At 42.6% G+C, this 25,113-nt stretch overlaps 1 protein-coding gene across 3 annotated transcripts in view; it reads left to right on the top strand.

The window, feature by feature from the left end:
* gnao1a (guanine nucleotide binding protein (G protein), alpha activating activity polypeptide O, a) overlaps positions 1 to 24,899 on the top strand; it is a 107,435-nt gene extending 82,536 nt beyond the window's left edge. Inside the window, exons 5-8 of one of the 3 annotated variants that reach the window (XM_085461117.1) lie at positions 4,398 to 4,526; positions 6,189 to 6,318; positions 10,071 to 10,224; positions 22,136 to 24,899. In XM_085461117.1, coding sequence (XP_085317243.1) covers positions 4,398 to 4,526; positions 6,189 to 6,318; positions 10,071 to 10,224; positions 22,136 to 22,323 — 601 coding nt within the window. In that variant the 3' untranslated portion in view covers positions 22,324 to 24,899. Of the gene's footprint in view, positions 1 to 4,397; positions 4,527 to 6,188; positions 6,319 to 10,070; positions 10,225 to 13,089; positions 18,754 to 19,212; positions 19,367 to 22,135 lie in introns of those variants that run through there. The other 2 variants (XM_085461115.1, XM_085461116.1) reach the window with 2 other exon arrangements.
* Positions 24,900 to 25,113: the final 214 nt, after the last annotated feature.

The following is a 25,113-nucleotide window of genomic DNA, read 5'->3' as shown; positions in this document are numbered from 1 at the left end:
TAGATTGTTAAAATCAAGGCTGGACTGGGACAAAAAATCGGCCCGGGCATTTTGGCCCACCAGGATAAAGATTGAAAATGTGACGTCATTCAGGGGTAAAACCGCAAAGGATTCTGGGAACTCGTGGCAAGAGGTAGTAGCGCACACAGGCTTTCAATTGAACTCAGTTACACAGCGATAAAAAGAAACCCAAAAAATGTCAAGAAGCTGTTGTATTATTAACTGCAATAGCCGGTCGCATGACAGCCACGGGAAGCCGACGGGTAAAGAGAGTGTTTGTTTGTTTTTTTATCGGATTACGTTGTTGAAGAGAAATTTTTTAAGCCATGTTTCCGAAGTAAGAGCCGACGGATGGTCTGGATATACCAAATATAACGTCGCAGAACACTCCAGCTCACAGGTTAGTCTGCTCCAAGCATTCCCACAAAGGTCAGAGTTTTGTAGTACTTAATGCGTCATTTTTCTTAACATAATTGGTGATATAGGTTACAAACAAGTCTGGCGCTGAACAGAAATTGTCGCGCTATGCTCCTTTGTTTATTGTGCATAAATAGTGAATTGTCCTGACACAATATTGTGTTTCGCTTCTGTTATTATGGTACATTGACAAAAACATGTACTTTTATTCACAGGATAAAACAGGTTTTTTGTATCACTAATTGCCCAGTACGATTACAGCATACAGTATTATTGTCACTGCTACATTTCTGTGATGCTACCAGAAATTATTTCTACTACTAATTAATTACCGTTGAGCTCAAAGGTCCTATTAATAAACTGTTAAGGAATGTGTGTTTATGACGACGATTTGTGAGACTGGTAAACTTATGATACGTACGATGGTCTTTCGTTCTACACGGTGCATTTCAAGGTCCTGTACCCATCCGTCGGTAAACTGTACCTGGGCTTGTTGCAGTGACCTGAAGTTACTAAACTTCATGAGTGTATGCACTCACTCCAAGAACCATATAATTATAAATCTGAGCGTGGTGAAAGTTGGGCAGCACGCTGACGTCTTTTGTCCACTCTGTGTGCTCGTAAGGGTCTGACCCTTTCACTCCTTTGATTTTTTCCTCGTATCTTTTCTTTGTCTTTTCGTCGAGTCTGTCTTTGTACGGACCGGCATTGTTCTCCTTTTGTTTTGTACATTCCTTTTTTTGCGGCAAAGAAAAAAGAAGAAGGTATTGGAACCGGAGAATGAACTTTGCGGTGCTGCAAATGCTTGCATTTGATGCGGTACTTGGATTGTTTTGCCACGAGTTCCCAGCATGCAATGCGCAAAAATCACGTGATTGCTAAACAAGGGGGAGGGTGCATCCAGCCTCCTCGGCTGTAATTGGTCCAGCCCAGAGTCAATCATGACCAATTGGCCAATCCAACACCTTTCATTATATATACCCTATATAATATAAAAAAAAAAAAAAAGATCCATCGGCCCATAAAAACAAAAAATCGCGGTGTACTCCAAACCACCTCTGGCGCTGGTGCCCTACCCTCAATTTTAAATGCATTTAGACACTAAGGGTTTTCGGGAAGAGCCGTGCTGCTCTCTGAGAGGAAGCTAGTACCATGCTCTCCTGAGTTTTAAATGCACTGACCGACTGTTAACTGTATATTTCTGTACATTTAAGTATTATTATTCATAGTGCTGCATTCATTGACCTTTTTTATAGGTAATTTCATTGTTTAATCACATAAAATTCTTCCTAATTTAATGTTTAAAAGCACTTGAAAAAGGCAAAATCCCATGTAAAATTAGGGCAACAAACTGTATTGTCATTACTGAAAATAACCGTATTTTCATGGGAAAGTTATTTTCTGTGATTTTATCGTATTATTTTGGTGCCCCAGCTGCCGGAAAATTACTGTTTTTTTAGGATTTTTTTTTACAGTGTAGTTTTCCAGCCTGGACGGGAACATAAAGTAGAAATCAGCTTGATTGCCGAGCAGTTAGCAGTTAGCGATCAGTCTGACCGTGTCAGAGATCATTGTTCCTTGGCACAGCACTAATTAAGTTAACCACTGTTGTAATTATTAAACACTTTACTGGAAATTTAATAAACAGTGACCCTGTATTTCCCCCCTTAGTAAAATATAACTCTATAGAAGCTACGCCTACAAACATCTGCTGGGCTTATCATGTCTGGTTTGCTAGATTAGCTAGCTACTCAGCTACACATTAGTTAGTAGCCAAAGCCCAATGACGTGGCAGATCAGCATCAAGTCTGTTGAAAGTTGCTTTTGGTCAAGCATTCTTTTAGTGATAAGCCATAATGTTGTATGTACTCCTGAGGTCGGTGTTCATTGACCTAGCGTACCAAGAAGTATGTCCGCTAAAAACAGCCTAACACAGGTTACAAAAAGTCATCTGCCTGTCCGAAGGTGATATGTAGTTGACATTACTGTGTGTTTGAGACCTTTGTGGGACTGCAGCTCTGCACATTATATAATGGCATTTGTGTTAGTGTGAGTTCGTGTGAAAAGGTGTTTCTGTGAAGCCTAACAGCAGAATGGAAACAACCAACAGGAGGAGCGGACATGTTCTTGTTAGAGAGGGTCAGACCTCCTGAAGGTCACGAATGGCAAATAACCTAACCCTAACCCTTCTTTCTTAGTAAACCTTCTAAGCTCCTCGCAGTTCTTTGGGCTCATTATTTACATTTCCCACGTGCTAGGTTTTGGAAATCTGCTGTTTCTTTGCAAAATGTTTGTGACTTTTCAGTTTGAAATACCGAGTGGTTCACACAAATTGCATGAACCACTCGGCATAATTGATCTGCTTTGGATTGCTTTGTAATGAAGTGCTCTGGTTTGTTTGACTGACTGCCTTGTAATCTAATTAGCATCCTTTCATTTTGTGAATTGAAACATGCTTTAACACCAAGTCACTAATCCAGTCAACGGATGCTGTGTAGAAACATGGTGCGCACATCTTCAGGATGTGGTGCTTGTTTGTTTTCAGTTTCAGAAATAAATCGAGGCTCAGCTGTTCACACTTTCATCTTTGCTCAGGATAAAAATATCCAGTCTTCTTGTGTCCTCCTTACAGCTTTCACATTTTAATCACAATATAATTCAGATTCCTTTCTCTGTAATCAGTTGTTCTTATCGCTGAAGCTGTGACAGTGTACCATCCATTTCTTTTTCTCGTCATCTCTCTAGCTTTTGTCTTTTAAAAGTAACTAATGATCCTCCTAACGGCTCTGAAACAACACTTTGAACAGTTTCTAGATTAAAGATATGCATCTGTGGCACCAAGGCTTTGGGCTAGTCACCTATTACAGTTACATTCAGATGACTCTGTGGACTTTAAACTTGGTTTTCAGTTGATACTTTTACTGATTTTAATTTATTATGCATCTTGTTTATGGCTTTTAATTTTCTTATTTATTTTACTTTATTTGTGTCCAGCACTTTGTGACCACTCGTCTATGGAAGGTGCTTCATGAACACTTTTATAACCTTTGTAAATGTTACTTACTGTCTGTGTCCTTCGCCCCGATGGTGAGATTGACCTTAATTTAAAGAAGGGAATAAACAAGAAAGGAAAAAATGAGGGATTAAACCTTCCAAGGTGCACATTAGCTGGAACCAGAGCAGTATTCAGGTGTTAAAGAGGAAGGCAAGCCTAACAATCACAAAGTGACTCTAACATAACTGTAGCTCTTCCTTCTGTCGCCCTTAGCTGTGTGCTACAGTAGATAGTGTGAGAGCTCGAGTGACTGAGAGAACGATTCTCTGGATTCTGCTGTTCACGATTATTTGATTTATACGTGCACATTAAAAAATAAAGGCCCTCTTCCAGGGATATTCCGTTACATAAGTGAATCCTCCCATTCCCCTTCCTCACTTGTTACCAAGTGGCTGCTCCATGTGGTAACTTTGTATTTCAGACAGACGTTATTCTTCTAATGTGTAGCAGCGAGAAGTTTGCTGTTATCCAGTAAACCAAAATTTAATCAACATTTCTGAGCCACTAAAATAGATTTCTACAATGAGATATTGAACCATGTGACACATTGCTGTTGCTACAGTGCTGATTTGAGGCTCACTTCCCATAGAAGGAGCAGGGAAAGAACAGAAGCACCTGGAATTAGCTCAGATATTTGCAGATCTACAGTGGTGGGTGGGTGGGTGTCAGATTGTGCTCATTATGCAACACAAATTCACACTTAAATTGAAAGTAGGCCATAGCACCACAAATCCATTCACATCTCTGTCAATGCAGTCATCAACATTGAGCCACTTACATGAGCTCCTGGTGGATGTAAAGGACACTTCAGGGAAATTTGTGATGTTTTTGGACCTCATTTACACGTGGTATTTTCCTGCAGTTGTTGTATGGGTACACAAACAGTTGTTGTGTCAGATTCTGAGTTTTGTGTGTCTGTGTGCAGCTATCTAGACAGCCTAGATCGAATTGGTGCGGCGGACTACCAGCCCACAGAGCAGGACATCCTGAGGACCCGAGTGAAGACCACAGGCATCGTCGAGACACACTTTACCTTCAAAAACCTTCATTTCAGGTCAGTATCCAAAGCGACTGCTGCCCCGATGTGTGCGCTCGGTGCTTCACTCTCAGCGGTGCCTCTTACTGCTCCTCTAGCCAAGCGTACAGTAGGAACTCCAGCCTGTAATTAATGAGATTAAATGCTTTAAACAAGTGTCTATATTTATGATTCCCTTCCTTTTAAATGAGCTCTGATTCAATTAGAACAAGGAGCCGTGGGAATGATGACAGAGAGGAGAGGCATTATGGGAAAGAGAAGGGGCGAGTCCTGTTCTGGCGTCTAATCTAATCGCTCATTTTCCGCCCTACTTCTGTGGATGTGTGCAGGTATAAGCACACATTCATGTCCTAACTGAAGACAGCAGAGGGGTTAATACGTGTAGCATAGACACCAATTATTTTTCTGGATGGATGCACATCACGTTTGGCAGCTAATGCTTGTTTTGCTTTTCCTCCTTCTTTTGCTTGGGTTATATTGTGCAGTTCGTTCTGCTGTCACTCTCACCGTTGTGTAGGAGTTGTGCTGGGTGTGCTTTGTTGAAGAAGCCTAAATATTGTCAGCTCAGTTGCTATTACTAGCAGTCAGGCAGTGTGTGGGAGGCTACAGTGTTCCTCTCCTGGGTGTAACCCATGAACCTACCTACCATTATACCCATCACAGACTTGACTGACTTCATCTCACTGTGGATTAAGTCCTTTAGGGTGGTTGTTATGTTCTTTTCTAAAATTGCACATCTGAATCTGGTCATTTGCAACATCAGCTGACTTACTTTCAGTGCAGCACACTCCTGTTTTTTGGTTAGTGTGTGTTTTTGTATACTTGTGACAGATGTTGAGCTACCTCAACAGTTTCAGCTTTAGTGCAGTCCTCAGAAAATCAAACCTGACGTCAGAAATTGCCACGTGTCTGTGGTAATCGATCCGGAAAACTGTCGCTGCAGAGGAGAGACGGGAGAAACAAATCCAGATACTCTGAAGCTCCATTTCTCTCACTGTGATAAAACCCTGATAGGATTTAGCGTCAGGCTAACACCCTGATCTGTACACGCCGCAGTCAGCAGGTACAGTGTGCATACGCAGAGGCACTGTCCTCGCTCATGCAGAGGAAATCCTAATAGCAACCTTCTGACAGCAAATATAAGAGCTCCTTTGTTTATCTGAAGAGCGTAAATAAGTGAAAGTCACATGTCAGATCATCATCGGTGATAACAGTATAAGGAAATGATGTCAGCATAAAAACTGTTTCTGTGTTTCTTTAAACCACAAACTGTTTCAAAAATCAGATTCTGAGGAGAAAAGAAGGAAATCCAAGAAGATCTTTGTGACGGCGCTCGGGAAGCTGTTAATATCAGACATCCTCAGAGCACCTTCAGGTCCAGGAGCGAGGCCAGAGTCCTTCTGTGTGGACGTAAACCTGTTATTAGGACTGTGTTATACCTACGGACTGAAAGCTGCTTTACTCCCCGGATCTCCGTCAGTTTGGACGTCTGCTAAGAAGTCGTTCTCAAATTGAATCAGGCTTCGAAATGAGCTTCAAATTGAATCACTTTCTAATTTGACTTGACTGAATTTAATTTATTATTTCTATTTTGTACAAATGTAATAATTGACGATTTCAATTATGTTTGTGTTAAAAAATCTGATCTTGTTTCCCGTGTTTGTCTCTTGTGTCCATCAGGCTGTTTGATGTGGGAGGTCAAAGGTCAGAGAGGAAGAAGTGGATTCATTGTTTTGAGGATGTCACAGCCATTATTTTCTGTGTGGCGCTCAGCGGATATGACCAGGTGCTGCATGAGGACGAGACCACGGTAAGGACACGTGTTCACAGCTGTGCTCTCTCTCTCCAGTGAATCCGTCCCACGTTTATGCATTCTGGATTTAGGAAAACAAAGGTCACGGCACACACGACAAGCAGCCAGTGTAAAGATAGATCTATGTTTGTCACATGTAAGCGGACACAAAGCTTGTGACAGGGCTGGAGAGAAATGTCTGAAGAAATCAAGCCGTGCACATCTGAAAGGGTTATATATAAATACCTAATGCAGTCCCATTAGGACCCACAGACTGACTCTGTGGTAAACCACACGTCGTGCTACACAGTGAACTTCTGTGGAATTATCCTCTGGGCTTTTACTCACTTCCTGCTGCAGAATACGTGAGGACGCTGAAGTCCCCACGGAAAATAGTTTTCAGACTTTTTGTTTAACAAAGGTTGTAACTGAATGCAAAGGTACATGCGAGTTATTTTTCTCCATGCAAATTATTCTTCCCTGCAACGCACAATAAACAAATTTCTAACTTGGACACAGCGAATGTTCCACATGATTCAACACGGCGGCTGTAGAGTCCGGGACGGGTGAAGTGTCGTCACTGCAGAGAAGAAAGAAGCGGTGACATTAACCACAGAGGATCCCTAACGATTATATCGCGTAACCTAAAACAAATAAGCTGATTTGAATGCACAGCACTCGCTGCTATTTATAAGCATAGAGTGAATCCTGGGAGAATTACAGGAAGTCGAAATGTGTTCAGGTGCTCATCTATTTATGCAGCTGTCATCAAGCTTCCCTCTGAGCTGGGAGCACCAGAAGACGGGCGCTGGAGGAGAGGAAATATCCACCACAAAATGTGCTCACAAATAGCTTCGTCCTGTTTTTGCCGCTTGCATTTAAAATCTGTTGTTTCTGTGCCTCCATATAAATAGCGGTGCAGTTGTAAACAGGCGTAGCTTTGAGCTTGCTGTTTCACAGTCGTGCATTTGTCTTTACAAACCTGTGTGGAAGAAGCAAAATCCCACCGAAAGAAACAGCCTGGACCTTTTTCAACGACGAGCTAGTGATTCTGATTTGTTGACGTAGAAACCGTGAAAGAGCGTGAAAGGCTGCCTCTGTTACCTCTGCACCAGTGCCACAGGAGTTTCAATCAAAAGTGTCGTACTTAATGATCGCTTGACAGAAATTTACAGTATTGCTAAGGTCATGAACGAGAGACGTGATGTGACAGCTGAAAATCCCAAGACACAACAAGACAGATCCAGGCATCCAGCAGTAAACACGCTCATATGTTCAGACAACACGAGCTGGAGTGTTTTTGTTTTTGCAATCTGACTGACGTAATTCTCAAATCAACACTAATATTGTTGAACCAAACAGTTTTCAACGAGCTGCTGCATCCTCTGCCAGTTTTACTAGCAGATGCGTCCATATGCGCACAGTGAGGATGTTACACAGTCGAATGGTAAAGATACCCCCCCCCCCCGACCCGGCAGTAATGGGAGTGATACATACTGCATATCCCTTCTGGGCAGTTCATCAAAGTCGCTGATAGGCTGTGGATTTAATTAGCATGGCAATATTTCCCATTATTGCTGGACGGGAGATTTTTCTTTTCCCTATCAGACCGAGATCGTGCGTCTGCAGCCCTCACTGCTCTGTCTGCTGACTTGGTTCGAAGGCTGTTTCATGCTGCATGACGACATGCTCCGTGCCTGCATTTAACTGTGTTTAATGACGTTTGAAATAGTTTTCCCAAGAACTCCCAGAATACTAGAGATCGCCAAAGTCACACGACTCAGTCTTTTAATGTCACTATACACATGTACAGTGAGATCCACAGTTAGTGTGCAAATATACAAATAAAAGTGTTATATATTTACAGTGTGGGTTATTGCACAGTATTGACGGTAGTTTATGTACAGAGGGAAGTCCTTGGATTGGGGGGTGGAGCTGTGTCGTCACGTGTGAGCTCAGGGTGGCTTTTGGGAAGAAACTGTTACATTATATCAATGTGTTGTTATTATCAGTATTATTATTATTATGTATTAATAAATAATGGTGGCAAAAAACAAAATAGGTTCATTCACATTTCACTGTTATGAACTCCTTGACATTATACATCCCATAATCACCCACACACATGACATTTATAACACTTCTGTTTAAACAAGAGATGACACGTGTGAGTTACAGCTTCAAAGATACTGCTTGAGTGAATGTTTCTTAAAGCCTTTCAGCACTTGCAGATATGCTGCCATTGGTAGAACAGGAAAACTTCTTATAGCCGAGATTTATTCGTGGGCTGTTTCGGAGAACAGAGAAGAGCTGAAAGAGCCGCTCGCCGGCTTTCTGACCTTTTAAAAAGCATCAGTGTGTTAGAGAGACATCGACACGGCTCACGCTACACTCAGTGCTGTTGCTTTGTTGTTCTATTGCGTCTACTCCAGCAGCTCTGGCATTGTGTTTTTTCTGTGTCACCTCCTCATTTCTGTTGGAGCGCTCTAACGAACACAGGCGTATCCCCCCACCCTTTGACGACACGACTGCTGTATGTGGATACTGTCTTCCTGCCTAAACACTTTCCTTTTAGCACTTGGGATGCATGTGTGTGTATGTGGGATAGAGGACGGGGGGTTAAAAAGGAAGTGGGACTTGGGTTGGGGCGACGGGGTCCCTTGCATTTTCTGTTCCTGCTCTAAGCTCCGCCCTGCAGCATCTCTGGCTACTTCCACTCCTCCTGTCACTGTTGCCATCGACTGTCTTCTCTAACCAATCAGCAGTCAGATCTTCTACAGAAGCTCCACCCACAGACAGGTATGAAACCACCCCGATAGGTGTACGCACACTCTGAGAGTTGAAAGCAGCGCCTCTTTGTGTCTGTGAGCCGCTCAATCCAAAAATGTTGTCTGGCTTTCTCCTCTCTCTTTCTTCCTGGTAACTTTTTAAAGCTCTTCTTAATTTCCTAATTTTCTATAGATCTGTTTTTCCCTAATCCAATCAGCTGCTTTTGCTCCCCTGTCCTGATCTAAGCAGGAAAGAAATCAAACTGGAGAGAAACTGCTTTCAACTCTGTCTCTGAATCAATTTCACTGTAGCATGAACGGGTTTGTTATGAACAAATAATCCAGGCCTCAGTTTTGTTTCATCTTCTACTTATTTTAGTAGCCAACCAAACAGTGGATACTAATTATTCATTTATGAAGCACATGCATTGTTCCTGTTTGGCCGAGAAGATAAATATAGTCAGAAAACACTTGCAAAGCTTTTAGTTTCAAAGTGCAGTAATAACTTGAGCCTCCTCTTCCTCCTCCTCTCTGCCTTTACACTTCATTACCTCCACAAACTGTCACTGCAGCTTTTTCCTCAAATACATGCTGCCAGCCCGTGCAGTCACCTCCTCCTCCTGAAAGCCTCACTCTGCAGGGCCCAGAGTGGGTGCTTGTGCTTAGTTGCTCAGTGTAATAGAAGCTAACTGGCTAAAAGAGCATGGCTTTGCTATTTAGATTACTAATAATGTTGATTACTGATACGCTGATACAAATACACATACCCAGATATACGTGTCACTTTCCAAGAGGAACTTCTAGGACTTCTGTTCTTAGATTCAATTTTAATTCCTCTTTGTGTTAAGATTGTGTGCATGTGATATGGGTGTCCTTAATTTCGCTTTGTGTATGCATGTAGGTGAATACTATATGCCCGCGTTTCCGTTATGTGCTTTTACAGTGTGTTAGTGGTTAGAGGTTTAACAGCCCCGTTAACTCGTGCTAATGTCTCTCCTGCAGAACCGCATGCACGAGTCTCTCAAGCTGTTCGATTCCATCTGTAACAACAAGTGGTTTCAGGAAACCTCCATCATCCTCTTCCTGAACAAGAAGGACCTCTTTGAAAGCAAGATCAGCAAGTCACCGCTGTCCATCTGCTTCCCTGAGTACACTGGTACATACAACCCTGCACTGTGACATCTCATGAAGTGTACTTATGTTAAGAAAAGCCAAACGTGGGTTCTAAAACGAGAACTAGAACCCCTCCGAGAGTCCAAACCTGCACCGAGGATTTACTTTTAAGGGAATCGTTCTTTTCTATGTATTCATTTTATTGTTTAAAAAGTTTGCAGTGCAGTAAAGGAAAGGCAGCTGTGAAGTGGAACAGTGAGATCAGAGGTCAAAGGTGACGAGATATTTGAACGCAAACTATAACGTGATATTTAGAAAATCCATATGCCGACATCATTCCCTAAATGTTACGATACAAACAAAAGGTTCAAAGATGAGACACATTTTATGGAAATTTGACCTTGAAGAAAAGGTCAGAGGTTACATCATTGCTTACACAGCAGGAAACAATGTTTTAAATAGCTAAACTTTGACCTTCGGATCAATCTCTCGACTTTAAAGGAGGTCAGATATCAAATGTGTGGCGATATTTGAACTCTTTATATGGTGCTTTCTATATATTGACAGTACACACTTGTAAGAGTGGAGCCTGGCCTCAGTCATAATCTGCCCTCTCCTGCTTAGGCCACAGGTTACACTGCCAGGTACAGTCAATACTACAAATGCAGTACGCATTCAGATAACTACATCAGCAGCTACAGCAGTGTTCCTGCTTGACATCAGAGCTGCAGGCTTTAAGAAGCATTAGTTCCCAGCTAGATGTTGCTTGGTGGCTCTTTACAGCATTCGTCAACACTGGAATGGAAAAATATGTTTACTATTCAACTTTATTTACACAGTGCCAAATCACAGCAACAGTCACCTTAAGGCGCTTTATACTGTAAGGTCGACCCTACAATAATACATACAGAGAAAAACCCAACAATCATATGACCCCCTGTGAGCAGCACTTTGGTGACAGTGGGAAGGAAAAACTCCCTTTTAACAGGAAGAAACTTCCGACAGAACCAGGCTCAGGGAGGGGCGGGGCCATCTGCTGTGATTGGTTGGGAGAGAGAAGGAAGACAGGATAAAGACATGCTGTGGAAGAGAGACAGAGGTTAATAACAGATATGATTCAGTGCAGAGAGGTCTGTTAATACAGTCTGGCTACAGTATTTCTGCCTCCAGGGTTTGATAGTTGTGTCGATCAGGACCAGGGGAAAAGGTTTGTTGTCCATTTATTTTTTTAAACTGTGGGTGAATCACTTTCACATTCAAACTGTCAGCACCAGATGCTGCTATTAAGTATCGCACACACACCCGTATTTGTAATTAGGCGAAGCAGCAATCGAGCAGAAACGTTGGCAAACGTCTTCAGCTGCTCCAGCTGTTTATTGAAACGAGCCTGAGATCTGTGGACAGCTGCGAGCATTAGCTGCTCAGACTAAAAGTGACTTCCCTTTCATAACTGCATTATGGTGTAAAAGTCCATTCTTTTGTCACCACAGTCCAGCTACACCTATATTAGAGCTGGTGATGTGGTTGATGATTTAAGCTGTCATTCGCTGAAGTTACTCTTTCATTAAAAACAAGCATGTCGAGATTTCACGCAGAGCAAAAATACAGTGAAATGAATCAGACCTGGCCATTCATATATGTAGCTCTCAGTTTTGAAGTCACAATTGTGCTGATTTCTAAGAAAGTATGAAAGTCGAACATAACGTTGAATACAGACAAAGAGACTCACAGGGAATAAAAGCTGGGGTGTTAGTGGGAGCACGAGAGGAGCTCCAGTGAGAGAGGAAACAAGAGACAAGACAACATGTGAGGCGGGGAGGGGGGGGGCAATGCCAGAGACGGAGAGAGCAAGAGTGTGAGAAATTTATAACAACACAGGCAAAGCAAGATGGTGGGAACGCAAGAGGCCGAGCCAGCGGGACTGTGAGAAAGCGAGAATTAGAATTCCAATCTTGTTTTCGGCCCCTTCTCCTCCTCTCTTCACCCCTCTGCAGACTTTGTGCCTGTTCTGATGAAGTTGCCACCGAAGCAGACAGACGAACCACAGTGCTGCTAATGGCTGAGAGCCAGATAGATGTTAGCGACACTTGGAACAACATTTGCTCCAATCAGTGAGATCTGACTCATTCTAAAAGCACTGTACCAATTTAAGCTGCATTACCTGCCAAATGCTTGCGTAAAGGCAGAACAGTTGATAATGCTGTTGAGCTAAAAGGCTGCACAGTGGATTTGCCAGTGCTGGTAAATTGATCAATGCACGGTACGAATAACGGCTCCGTTATTTTTAACTTCAGGGCCTCGTATCTGTCACATTCTGAAGTCTGTAACACATTAATAATGTTCAGGAAGTTGCAGTCTGCGCCAGCAATAACAGGACATATTAGCTTCCATCACGTATCATTTATCTGTCTGAAATCACCTCGTCTGAGAACGCGGCCCGTGCATCATTTTTATTGAAGCTTGGCTCAACAGCCGACAGAGCACGCCTCAGCCGAATGTGTGCTGAGAGTCAAAGGAGATGTTTTCAGAAAACATGGAGGGGAGCACACGGATACAAATGTTCAGATCAAAACCAATCACAGCAGATGGCCCCGCCCCTCCCTGAGCCTGGTTCTGTTGGAGGTTTCTTCCTGTTAAAAGGGAGTTTTTCCTCCCCACTGTCACCAAAGTGCTGCTCATAGGGGGTCACATGATTGTTGGGTTTTTCTCTGTATGTGTTATTGTAGGTCGACCTTACAGGATGAAGCACCTTGAGGCGACTGTTGTTGCGATTTGGCGCTGTGTAAATAAAAGTGAATTGAACTGGGGGGCTTTTTCTAACTCTGTGTGTGTGTGTGTGTGTGTGTGTGTGTGTGTGTGTGTGTGTGTGTGTGTGTGTGTGTGTGTGTGTGTGTGTGTGTCTCCTCAGGTCTAAATACTTACACAGAGGGACTGGGATACATCAAGTCTCAATATGAGAGCAAGAACAAGTCACCCAAGAAAGAAGTGTACTCCCACGTGACCTGTGCTACGGACACCAACAACATCCAGTTCGTCTTTGACGCCGTCACTGACGTCATTATAGCCAATAACCTCCGAGGGTGTGGCCTGTACTGATGATGCTGTTAAACTTTGGCCAATGGATGCTGGGTGTTTGACTTGTATGTGAGAGCCGGTCAAATGTGGGGTCTGAGCTGAGTTCATGATGTCATAGTACTCATTTCTCATACTGGCCAAGTTTGAATTAACTGGTTGGTTGTTGGTGGTTGGTTGGCTGAGACATCTTATCTTTTTCAATCCTAATTAAGAACCGTTATTTTAAGCGTACCTTCTGTCTAAAATCTGTTCTCGCTGCAGATATTTTGCACAATACCGAAGCTGAGAAGCAGAACGAGAGACCAGCTGAGCCGACCACAGTCTAGTGTACTGAATCACTCGTTTACTAGATGTATTTACTTTTTTCCCTTTGATTTCAATTTGTGTATTCATATTTTTGTATCATAAATTTGTGCCTTATTTATACCAAAAGTCGACGCAAACGTGCGTATGATTAGTCTTAGTGGGGGTCAAGTTTAGCTAATTCAAAGCTTTAATCAAAACTGACTTTATTGCAGGCATTTCAAGTACTAAGTGTAAATTTCAGAGCTATTAAGTCGATGAAAATAATTGTATGATATTTTCAGAGTAGTAGAGTTTTGGGGGGTTAAATTCCCAGCAGCATTTGTGCCCACTAAGAAGCTGAGGGGGGAGTTACAGCAACACTGTTGTGAAATGCAAATGATAAAAATAATAATCTAAAATGAATTTGGTATGTTTTATTTAAATGGGATTGCCACTTTTACGTTCCCATAGTAAAAAACAGAGTGCACCCTGGTCACTAGTGGGTGGTCCACAGGGACACCACAGACACACACACCTGCTGGTGGCTTGTTTGTGCTGTGAAATCACGTCATTCTAAAGAGTCGGGCTGTGAGAACATATCACCAAATCTTACTGCTGTGCTTTTAATCTGAGAGGAAACGTTTTCGGCCCGTGTAGATTTCAGTAAACCTCCTGATTCCTCTTTTGATTGAATCTAATTTCATAGTGTAAATGAGCGCATAAAGAGGACGTTGTTGCTTGAGCCACGCCGCTGTCATCGTTAATCTCTGCAGACGCCATTCCCGGCTGCAGGCTCATCTCGCTTCTTGCATGGGACTCCTTAAAATCAATTGAAACAAAGAGTCGCAGAAGCTTGTGCCGACTCCCGCGGACATTTTCCACCTAGATAAAGCTTCAGCACAAGTATTGATTTTAAAGGGCACTGGCACTGCATCCACTGTGTCAGGCTGCACCGTGCAATATGCCTGCTGTCCTCCAGTCCACCTTAATAAACCAGAGGTGAGCTTTGAAAGATTACAGACTGATGTGTACGTCCTCTGGGACGTGAACGCAGACTACGATTGTATCCACGCTGTTCTCCTCGTATCTCGACGTCTGTTTGGAATCGATCATAAAGCGAACAGAGGAGTGACGGGCGCTGTTCTGACCCAGCTCAGATCAGGGCAGTACTGGAGCTACGTCATTAGTTCCTCCGTGTAGCCACAGTTAACATCGTCACATAGAAAGTGTTTGTCTGTGAGACGCGATGGAGCCGACGAAGCCGAGCGCGCTTCCCGCCAAACAGAGTCATCTTTATTTATGAGAAGGGCATTCGCTTGATTCTGCTTTTCCATCCACGCACAAACAACCAGATGTGCCTCTTCTGCTCAGAGCCGCCATTTTTGGAGCACAGGTAGATGTCATCATCATCGGCCCATCCGACCACATCTGTGCCAAATTTAGAAACGGAGCGCTCCCTGAGGCTGTCGTTCAGCCTGCATGCTGTGTGCCGTGCACTGATGTGTATTTTGTGTGTTCATGTTTTCAGATTGTATATAGTTACCTACATGTGTCTGTTGATAGTACAGAAAAGGTCACGGCGTGTGTGTGTGGGTGTACGTGCTCATGAACGTGTGTGTGTTGTGTAAGAGACGACATCAGCCCATGGGTGCTGCGGTGGAGTCAGCATCTGTGGATTAATTACCCAGAGGGCACCTATCTACCCTTTCAGCACAGACAGGCCTCAGACACACAAACACACTCACGGGGCTTCAAAATGTCACAACACCTTAGTTGCCAAATAATACTGCAGTTTCCAGCCAAAGAGGTTCACACGGCCACACAGCGAGCCGCTGCCACGACTGCTAAAACTGCTTCATCGTCGTCTCCTCGGACTGATCTGTTACAGAAAGCAAAACGATCTCTGCGTTCTGTGTCAGTCTCTCCTTAGTTTTCACTCTCAGTAGCTTCATTCATTCGCTACACTTTGCATGAAGCTTCTGTTCCTTCCAAACACAAAGCGTTTAGTGTTGACAGGCTGAAATCGGTGCTTAATCCCATCGATCCAAAAATCAAAGTTCTTCTATAAATTCGGATTTTTTTCCTAAACTGGGGAATGATCGCGTACAGAGTTCAAACACGATCCTTTCCCTCCCCGTCTATGCAGTGCAGAGGTTAATATCATTGCAATCGCACATTTCACTCGTAATAAAACCAAATCTCCTCTTACCAAAATGATTTCCCTCTGTGTGATACGCGTAGGAGCACAACTGTGCGTCTGATGCAACAGACACGGGCGCATCTAGAGAAATTTTCTTAGGGTGGCAAAGAAACCAAATGGGGTGGCAAAATCAAAGCCTTTTTTTTTTTCAAACACATATGCAGGTGGTTACATCTGGCTATAATGATTCAAATGCAGTAAGTATGCACGCTTTTCATATAAAAATAGTCTATAACTTAATTATTGTCTGTAGCCCACATAATTAAATACTTTAGTTACATAAAGTACATAGCCCCTGGGATCCCTGTGACACACAAACCCCTCCACCACGATAAGGTAGCGATTCAAGGAGAGTTTGTAAACATAAACAACCATTTATCTAAAAATGCAGACAATACACCTGCTGTTTTTTTCATTTTGTACAACCATTTAAAAATATTACTAAAACTAAAATGAGAGAACAATCAGGTGTCGCAATAAGATGCTCCACAAATGATGTGTGCCAGTAAAAAATGGACCAAAAGACAGAAGAGCACAGGGACAAACCTGCAGGCCCGACAACAGCAGCTGTATCACTCCGCTGGTTTTCTACTTAGTGACAGTGTTTACAAATGTGCCTCTGTGACATTCATTAGTGCCCTCACTGACACACAAAACAAAACAACGACTACACAACAGAACAACAACACAACACACTGAGTAAACACTCCACACGTCACAAATCTGCCACATCTAAACTCTCTCTCTCTCGCTCTGTCTCGCTCGCCCTGTTACCGTCACTCCCAAAACTTTTCCCTCTTCCTAAACAACCAAATCCCACATGTTGACATTTTTTTTAATTGGTCGACATGGTGCATTTTTCCACCGATAAGAAAGAGGTGGCTTTTTTCCTTTACTGTTTTCGTGCTGTCCTTACAAAACGCTTAAAACACACAAACGTGACGACAGTATTTAGAACGAAGCGTGGCTGATATATATGATCATAACTCTGGATTTACTGGCCTGTAATTAAAATTTAAAAACTTTGAAGTCCGAACTTTCAATGTGGCTGAAACAGAGACTCAGCGTGGCTGCAGCTTGTTGCTGTGTCAGCTTACATCAGTCATGTGATCTGGAGGTGCAGCGTGTCCGTGGACCACAGAGGGTTAATAACACTCACCTTCCTTCCATTTCCACAGTGTAACATCCACCCACCTGTGTGAAATCTGAAATTCCCATGGTGTTGTTCAAAATGTGCTCTGGCACAATCATGAGCATCGCTTGCTGCTGAAAACAAGAAAAAAGCCGTCCTGCTATGGGCTGAACCATTTGTTACTGGTGCAGGGGGGACACTATGCAATATATTCAGTTTTAGCATTTATATTCACTGCTGACTGTAACTACGCTCAAACTGTTAATGCTGTCTTATTTTAATAAACAACACTGTCATATGCAAAACTGGGGTGGCAAGGGATCATTTTAGGGTGGCACTTGCCACCCCATGCCACCCTTCTAGATCCGCCCCTGGCAACAGATACACTTCTGTTTAGTCACTCCACATCCACGCGGCGCTGACGACTGCTGCTCTGCAAAGGTGCTGCTTGTGCTGCGCTTCCTGGTAGCCGTTAACACACAGAAAGGAAACCGTTAAGTTTGTGCTGCCGTCGGGCTGACGGTGACAGGACGGCATCGGAGCTTTGTCCTCCAACGTTAACCCGCGGCACCGCACGGACCTACAGGGATTCGTGCTGTTTGTCAGTGACATACTAAATTAGTTAGAGTGATCTCAGATCAGTGTGTGCCTAAATTTATTCACAGAACACAACACTTGAATTTTACTGAACATACGCTAAAGACGGCAGCTAATAGAAAATTTACTGAATTGAGCAGAAACGTCTTTTTTCATAAACAGTTCAGTAGAAGTCATGGTGTACATGATGAGAGGTGAAAAGACCAAAGCCAGTCTGTTACGCAACTAAAAGTGTGGAAGCCTCTTTTTTGGTGGAGGTGAACAGTGTAAGCGCTCTGCTACAGTGTTTACAGTCCCGTCTCGTCTCTTCATGACACAGAGCAGGCGCTCGGGACGGGAAACGTGCGGTCCTTCACATTATTACCTCGTCGTTGTTTCTGCATCAGGCGAGCTGTAACACAATTAGTGGTTTAGGACCAATCCCAAGTAACAGAAGACAACTGCAACAGTAGGCGAGGTTGAAAGGACAAGAGGAGGACAAGGAAGTAGCAAGTAGTTCATATTGATGGCAAATACTTCATTCCTATAGGCTGCGCTGAAGGACACATCTGTGGGTCGTTTGTTTGCATTGTTGTGCTGTGTGGATAACACAATCAGTGGCCTATTCAGCTTTGAGAGTTGGGGACAGCAGTGGGTGCACTTCTGGGCAGCAGGTGGTGTCACAAAAGAAATGTTAGCACCTTTTGCCATGTCATTGCCACAGCAGCACAAAAAGCTGTTGAAATGTCACAATGGCAGCCAAACCGAAGTGCCAAATCTTTCCCGTGTTAGGTTTAAATGAGCTCCTGTGGCCTGTTTTTGCTGACTTACTTGTACGTTGGATTTAGAAACCGGGTTTTGCTTGCAACCTTTTAACATTCGGTCCCTGCTATACCGTGCCAGCTGATGTAATGTGCACTCAGGCTGCTGAGCTGGGAGAGATGTCAGAGAGCTGGGGGGACATGACCGTAACGACCCGTGATAGCATCACGCAGAGTTTATGCCGGTACACATCAGCGTCCTTGCACTCACCGTGCTTTAACCTTCCAGTCTCTGTTCAACCAACATGCTGGTACCAATCAACACTCGCTGTACTGTACAAGTCGCCCACATCTACTAAGCTGTTATCTGTGCGTGTGCGAGTTTGTATGAGCGTGTGCCTGCGCGTGCATGTGAATGCTGCATTTTATCCATCACTGTGCATAAAATGCATCTGCTGTAACTCCCTCACTGTTGTCATAATTTATTGGATGTTGTATTTATACATGAGATAAAGACAATAAAGCATCACATGAGTAACTTGATATGGGTGATTATTTTTCTTGGTCCTGTGTGTGTGTGTGTGTGTGTGTGTGTGTGTGTGTGTGTGTGTGTGTGTGTGTGTGTGTGTGTGTGTGTGTGTGTGTGCATTTGGAGCAGATTTGAATGTAAATGTTTTCCAGAATATGTTTTGCTTTCCTCCACGAACTATAATTTTTTCTTGAAAATATGGGCGAGTCCTGCCCGGGCAGGCCAAATTAATACAGTTTGTTGGTGTTCCAGTGTGAGGCCCAGATGAAGTTTTAATGTGTGTCTATGACTGTGTCGACATGCTCAGTCGGGGTAACGTGTAACTTTGGCCTTCTTTCCATGTCCTCCCTATCACCTGTTTCCTCACTCTCTCCTATTTCCTTCACCCATTCCCCTAATCTCCCCTAATGCCATTTTCCCTCTTTATTCGTGCCTCATTATTTTGCCCCCCCCCCCCCTTCTCCCCGCTGCAGAATCGCATGCATGAGTCTTTGATGCTGTTTGACTCCATCTGCAACAACAAGTTCTTCATCGACACCTCCATCATCCTTTTTCTCAACAAGAAGGATTTGTTTGCAGAGAAGATCAAGAAATCTCCGCTCAGCATCTGCTTCCCTGAATACACAGGTACGAAAAAAGTTTGGGTTTATTCCAGTGGTGGGCAGGAATCTCAAACAGGAACGTTTGGAATTTGTTTTCCTGAATTAAAAGTGTTTACAGGACGAAATATAGTCACGAGAACGACACATCTAAAGTTCATTCATTGAACGTAGCCAACTGCAAAAACAGAGCGTAGCACGAACTCGGGCAGGCCACAGAGTCGAGCTCAGCAGATCAGGTGATCTCAGCCCACGTCAGCTGACACATTTCTACACATCCGATGTAAGATGTGCTTTTTGAATTGCTTTACAATGTTGGTGTATATTTGCAACCCACTCAACCCTCTAATTGAGCTCCTCATTTAGTTTAATCAGTTTACTGAAAAGTTATCTTTTAATAGTCCTGTGATGTTGGTTCTTCCTGTCTTTATGTTAAGCTAACTGAAAGCTCAGATCAAGTTTCACCAAATTTCAAATTGCTTCATTTGAAGGAGCTTAATCTTAAAAATTGTGTCGTACAAAATCATTTGGAAATTTGCATGAAAATCAGTGTAACGGAGCCGAAAATAGGCTAATACTGTATGAGACATTTTGAAGAGGGGATATAAAAGTATGAATGACTACCATCTGTCCTGTGTTAAGTGTAATTCCCAGAAATTAAATGCTTTCTAAAGCCCTTCCTGAGGTTCTGGATGCTGATTAACGACTGCTCGGTACAGTACATCGGCTCTGCTTCTAGCCCTGACATTTACTGTCACAGACTTGTAAACAATTCGAAGCACTTTAAATCAAAGTTGCTGTTTACAGTTTGCAGCAGAGATGGCCAACGAACTGTTTAAAGAACTGCAGAGGCTCAGGTTGAAAAGAGAGATATACTGTTTAAAAGGAAAGCAGGGAAGGAGCAGAGGAGAGTCAGATAAATAGAGCACAGAGACCCAGAACCTGTAACGGGCAGAACCGAGTTTACAGATTTCTCCGTGTGGAGGTGAGAGTCGGACGAGGTGGTGACAGAGAAAAGGAAGAGACTGCTTATAAGAAGCAGCAGACAGTCGTGCTTGGTCAGCCGCAATAAGTGAGAGCTGCCTCCTGCCTACTCCAAACTCCTTTCCGGTCTCCAAGTGGATCCTTTTCATTCCTGTCCCTCATGCTTTACTTACGTTCGGCTAACTTGCTTGACAGCCTCAGTAAGTCTGTCTTCTGTCAGTCTCTCCTCCTGTGTCCCATGCTCTCGCAGCTTCCCAACAGAAGACTTTACGAACCTTTAACAACCACAAATATTTTTCAAGCCAAAGATCTTGGAGAAATATCTTTTACATCACACGCAAACATGTCCTGACTTTGCCCAGCAGAAGGACTGAGTATGATTCAATAAATCTGCAAACCTATTAGAATGTATACTATCATTGCTGAATAACGACTCCTCGGTACAGTACATCAGCCCTGCTTCTAGAGGAGAACTATCATTGCATCTGATATACAGCTAATGTGCTTCAAATTAGGTCAAATGAATAGGATACAGATGTGATCATCTGTGTGTAGGAAACCAGACCAGTTAGCCTGCATTTAGCACTGCTAGTCCACCTCTGTTACAGGAATAGTATTTCTACTTACTAATTTGGACTTTTATGTGGTGATGACAGCTCTGCTACCTGCTAAGTTCATACGAAGCTAAAGATATCACATCATCTAAACCGACTCTGTCGACAGGTCTCGGCTTCGCTTCACCTGCTGAGCTGACATTAGCTAACAAAAATGTCTCACTGCTCGACAGGATATGCAGCTGCTTTCCTCTGAAGTCTGAGCTCATTAAAACAGTTAGCTTTAAATAGTTGTGTGAGATTTCCTGTGAAGTGTGACGTTCAGTGCAGCACAAAGGAAGGTGTGGAGTCAGCTATCACTAGAAGTGGATGCTGTGTAGCAGATTTCAAAGCTAGCTGTCCATGTGAATCAGTTATTTGTTTTATTTTACAGTAATATATCTAAGTTTCTTACTAAACTGAAACTAGCAACAGACTGAAAATACTTTGACCTGCAGATTTTCAGAATCAGTGAAGCATAAAGAAAGTGTTTAAAGAGTTTCCCACTGGTGCACAGCCAAAAATGTCCACTGGCTAACTTCCTGTAGCATATATGTATATAGCATACGCATCACAGTCCAAGCTTTAGAGTTCGATACAAACACAGATATTTTGTGTACTTTGTGATGAATGCAGAGATGGTGGTAACACAGTTAGGCTACTAACAACAACCCACCTGAGCACTGAGTATTTGACTGTGTGAACTCAGCCCTACAGGTACTAATGAAGGATTATGCAACAGCTAATTTATTCATTTCCAGCTCTATATTTTTTAGTACTTGTTTGTCTTACATTTACGCAGGTGCAGACATGTAATAAGTCATTTTTGCTCCTACCTCTATAAGACCAACCTCCCAAAACCTGCTTTCTTGTGACTGGCTGTCCCTCCCCTGACTTTCACCAAAGCCACAGCAGCACCTGAAATCCGTCCGTTCACTTTTTGATCACTGACCCAGTTTCACATCGCGGAGGTTACTCCAGCTGTTGTACAGCTCGGACAGGCCACCAGTCCATGCAGGGGTGATCTAAACTCTACGCAAAAGTAGAAAAAAGTTGGAAACAAAGTATTTATAAGAGAATGCAACATTGTAACAATATATAATCATCATCATCATCCAGATAACTAACCAAAGCTACTTGTTAAGTCCTTTTTTCATGAGACTTCCTGTTTGAAGTTTTTGTTTTAATAATTGTGTCGTAACACATCTGCTTCCCTCCAGGACCCAACACCTACGAGGATGCAGCAGCTTACATCCAAGCACAGTTCGAGAGTAAGAATCGCTCTCCAAATAAGGAAATCTACTGTCACATGACCTGCGCCACAGATACAGGGAACATCCAGGTTGTGTTTGACGCCGTGACCGATATTATCATCGCCAACAACCTCCGAGGGTGTGGCTTGTACTGAGCACGCCTACCGACCCTGTTATTTCCTCCCCCCTCTGTCCCTTCCTCTGTCCTCCCACCTCCTCATTCCTCTTCCTTTGACACTGCTGTGGAAATGATGATGGCGATGATGACGATGCTGATTACTTAAAGAAAAAACGAAAGAAAAATGAAACTAGGTACATATTAATAATGAGGATAATTTAAAAAAAATAGGCATACATATATATATATATTATATATATATACCGTTTTTAGTTCTTGTCTGCTCTCTTCTTGCTCCGACTCTTCCTGACGTTCTTGAGCTTGCTGCCAAGCAAACAAATTTGTTTTAGTAGAAAACACGAAACCCTGCAGCCTTGAAAACTTTGTGAACAAAGTCGATGAAAGCCTCCGTTCCCCGTTTCCTTTCTTTTACGTTGTCTTTTGTTGTTAACCCAAACCTGTACGTTTTTTATGACTCTTGTTTTTGTTGATCATATGTATATTTATTGCAAGTATCAGTCTGTACACTGATGTTTATTCACGTTTTGCCTCACCTGACACCCCTGTGTGTGTGTGTGTGTGTGTGTGTGTGTGTGTGTGTGTGTGTGTGTGTGTGTGTGTGTGTGTGTGTGTATTACTTTGTCCTTCTTTTTTGCTGTAGTAGTGATTATGTAATAACAGTTTTTGCAGAATTATGTTAAAATGTACTAAGAAGCACTAGACGGGTCAGCCAAAACTCTCAAGACCTGCTAAAACTGACGATGCTGATTTTAATGTTAGTGTTTTGTTTACATTAAGTGGTTTTTGTTGTTGTTTTTGTTGTCAGTCACTTTTTTGGGGATCGTTTTACTCAAGGTGTGGTTTTCATCGACAGGATGTAAGGCTTCCTGTTTCCAGGCCTAAGCCACTAGCAAACCGTCGGCCACGGCCGGGTGTGGGAGCCAATAGGAAATGTGCTAACAGTCCTATCAGTGCCATGTAACAAAGGTACTGCACTGTAGATAGCTGTGCTTATAGAAGCAACTACACAATGTTATGATTAAAACTTTCTCACTGTTATAACCTCTAGATCTGCTAACATTCTCCGTGTAAGAAAACTCACCCATGGTTTGATAATGGTCGATTAATTTATTAATTTATTTATTGATTGATCACCTTTCTTCACACACCTGTCTGTTTTCTCTCTCTCTCGTCATGCCACACCTTTACTTCTCTCATCTTCTTCCATCTCTTTCTTTTTTGGCTTATTTTTGCAAAGTTAAAGGGCGCTCCTTCTTTTTTTGCCAACCCATCTCCCCGTCCTCCTCCTTTTCCCTCTAAAGCCCAGATAGCATGTGATACTCAAGCCTTTGTATAAAGAGATCAGTTAATTCATACAACTTATAGACAAAAAAAAGTACACACAAATAATGCTCAGATAACTTTAAAAAAAGAAAAAAAAGTAAAAGTAAAAAAACAAACAGAAAAATACAGAAACAAACAAACTGAGAAGATTGTTGGTTTCTGGGACACGGCAGAGGCAAATATATATATATATATATATATATATATATATATATATATATATATATATATATATATATATATATATATATATATATATATCGAAAAAAAGTGACAATTTAAGTTTCCAAGGATTGACAACAGAAAGGTTCAGAGTACAGCGACGTGTTAAAGTGAGCTGAAAAAGGACAAAAATGTACTCTGATTACTACAATAATAAAGACCCCAGTGAACATTACCACAGTACCGCCAACGACCTTCCTAATGATCCTGTTAATATTCCAAAAACTTTTCTCGTGCTTTGTAGCTACAGAGTATCTCTTTCTCTATATCTCCCTTTTTTAAATGTAAAAGATGTTTTGCAAAGCGAGCTGATCCGTGAAGATCTCAGACCGACCCCGCCGTCTTGTTATAATGCTCTGAACTGTGCCCCGCCCCTTCTCCTTTTACCGTTTTGCCTGTTTCCCTGCATTAGATCCGTGTCCTCACTTTAGCCTGACTCAGAACAATTAAATATAATATTATAACAATATCTATTTTTTATTATTTCAGAAGAAAAAAAACAAACAAACACTTTTGGGGGAGAGCACGTTTCTCGCTGCGTCCGCTAGTTAGGGACGCCGCATGTTCACACATCTACGCTGTATAAAGTCATGCTCTTTTCTTCTTCTTCTCTGTCTCTTTTCAGTTTAACCCACTCCTTCCAGGTCTACAATGAAAAGCACAGTTTCTCACATGCACACTTGCTCGCACTCACACACACACACAATAAGTAGATCTGTTATCTCTTCATGTGTTAGCCCTCGTCCATCTCTCTATATTGACTTCTTGATTTCTAGTTTTTAAAAAAGAAAACAACCGTGTATAATGACATGAGAAAGCATTTTTTCCTCTCATTTTGTTCCCGTTTCCGTCATATTTTTTATGTTTTGTTCTTTACCCAGTGAATGCTTTTTTCTGTGCAGCTTTCTCTCTCTCTCTCTCTCTCTCTCTCTCTCTCTCTCTCCCTCTACTCTTCTTTAGTGAATGGTTGTTATTTCATGTGGGATGTCCGTGCTGGAAAAACCAATCGAATGTAGTGTTTACATTAAAAAGCCACTGTTTTCATGACTACGAAAAAACAAAAGCCGACCTCTTCTTGTCTCCGAGTCATTCAGTCTCTCCACAGCTGTGCCTTTCTGTTGGATCCATGAATTTTCCCAGGATTGCTGCATTTAGCCGCAGTATTGAGCAAACACTGATTTGTAGTGCTGACCCTGGGGTCGTCTGCTCTGTAAAACAAGCTGTTTTATCTACTTCCCCTCCATTTGAGCCACCCTCCTTT

This window comes from Copadichromis virginalis, linkage group LG7 (assembly GCF_057382275.1).
Source record: "Copadichromis virginalis isolate Kocher_CV1m ecotype Utaka linkage group LG7, C_Virginalis_male_GT1.1, whole genome shotgun sequence".
Taxonomy (NCBI): Eukaryota; Metazoa; Chordata; class Actinopteri; order Cichliformes; family Cichlidae; genus Copadichromis; species Copadichromis virginalis.
The sequence above is the reverse complement of the archived record's forward strand: the minus strand, read 5'-3'. Positions and strand labels throughout refer to the sequence as shown.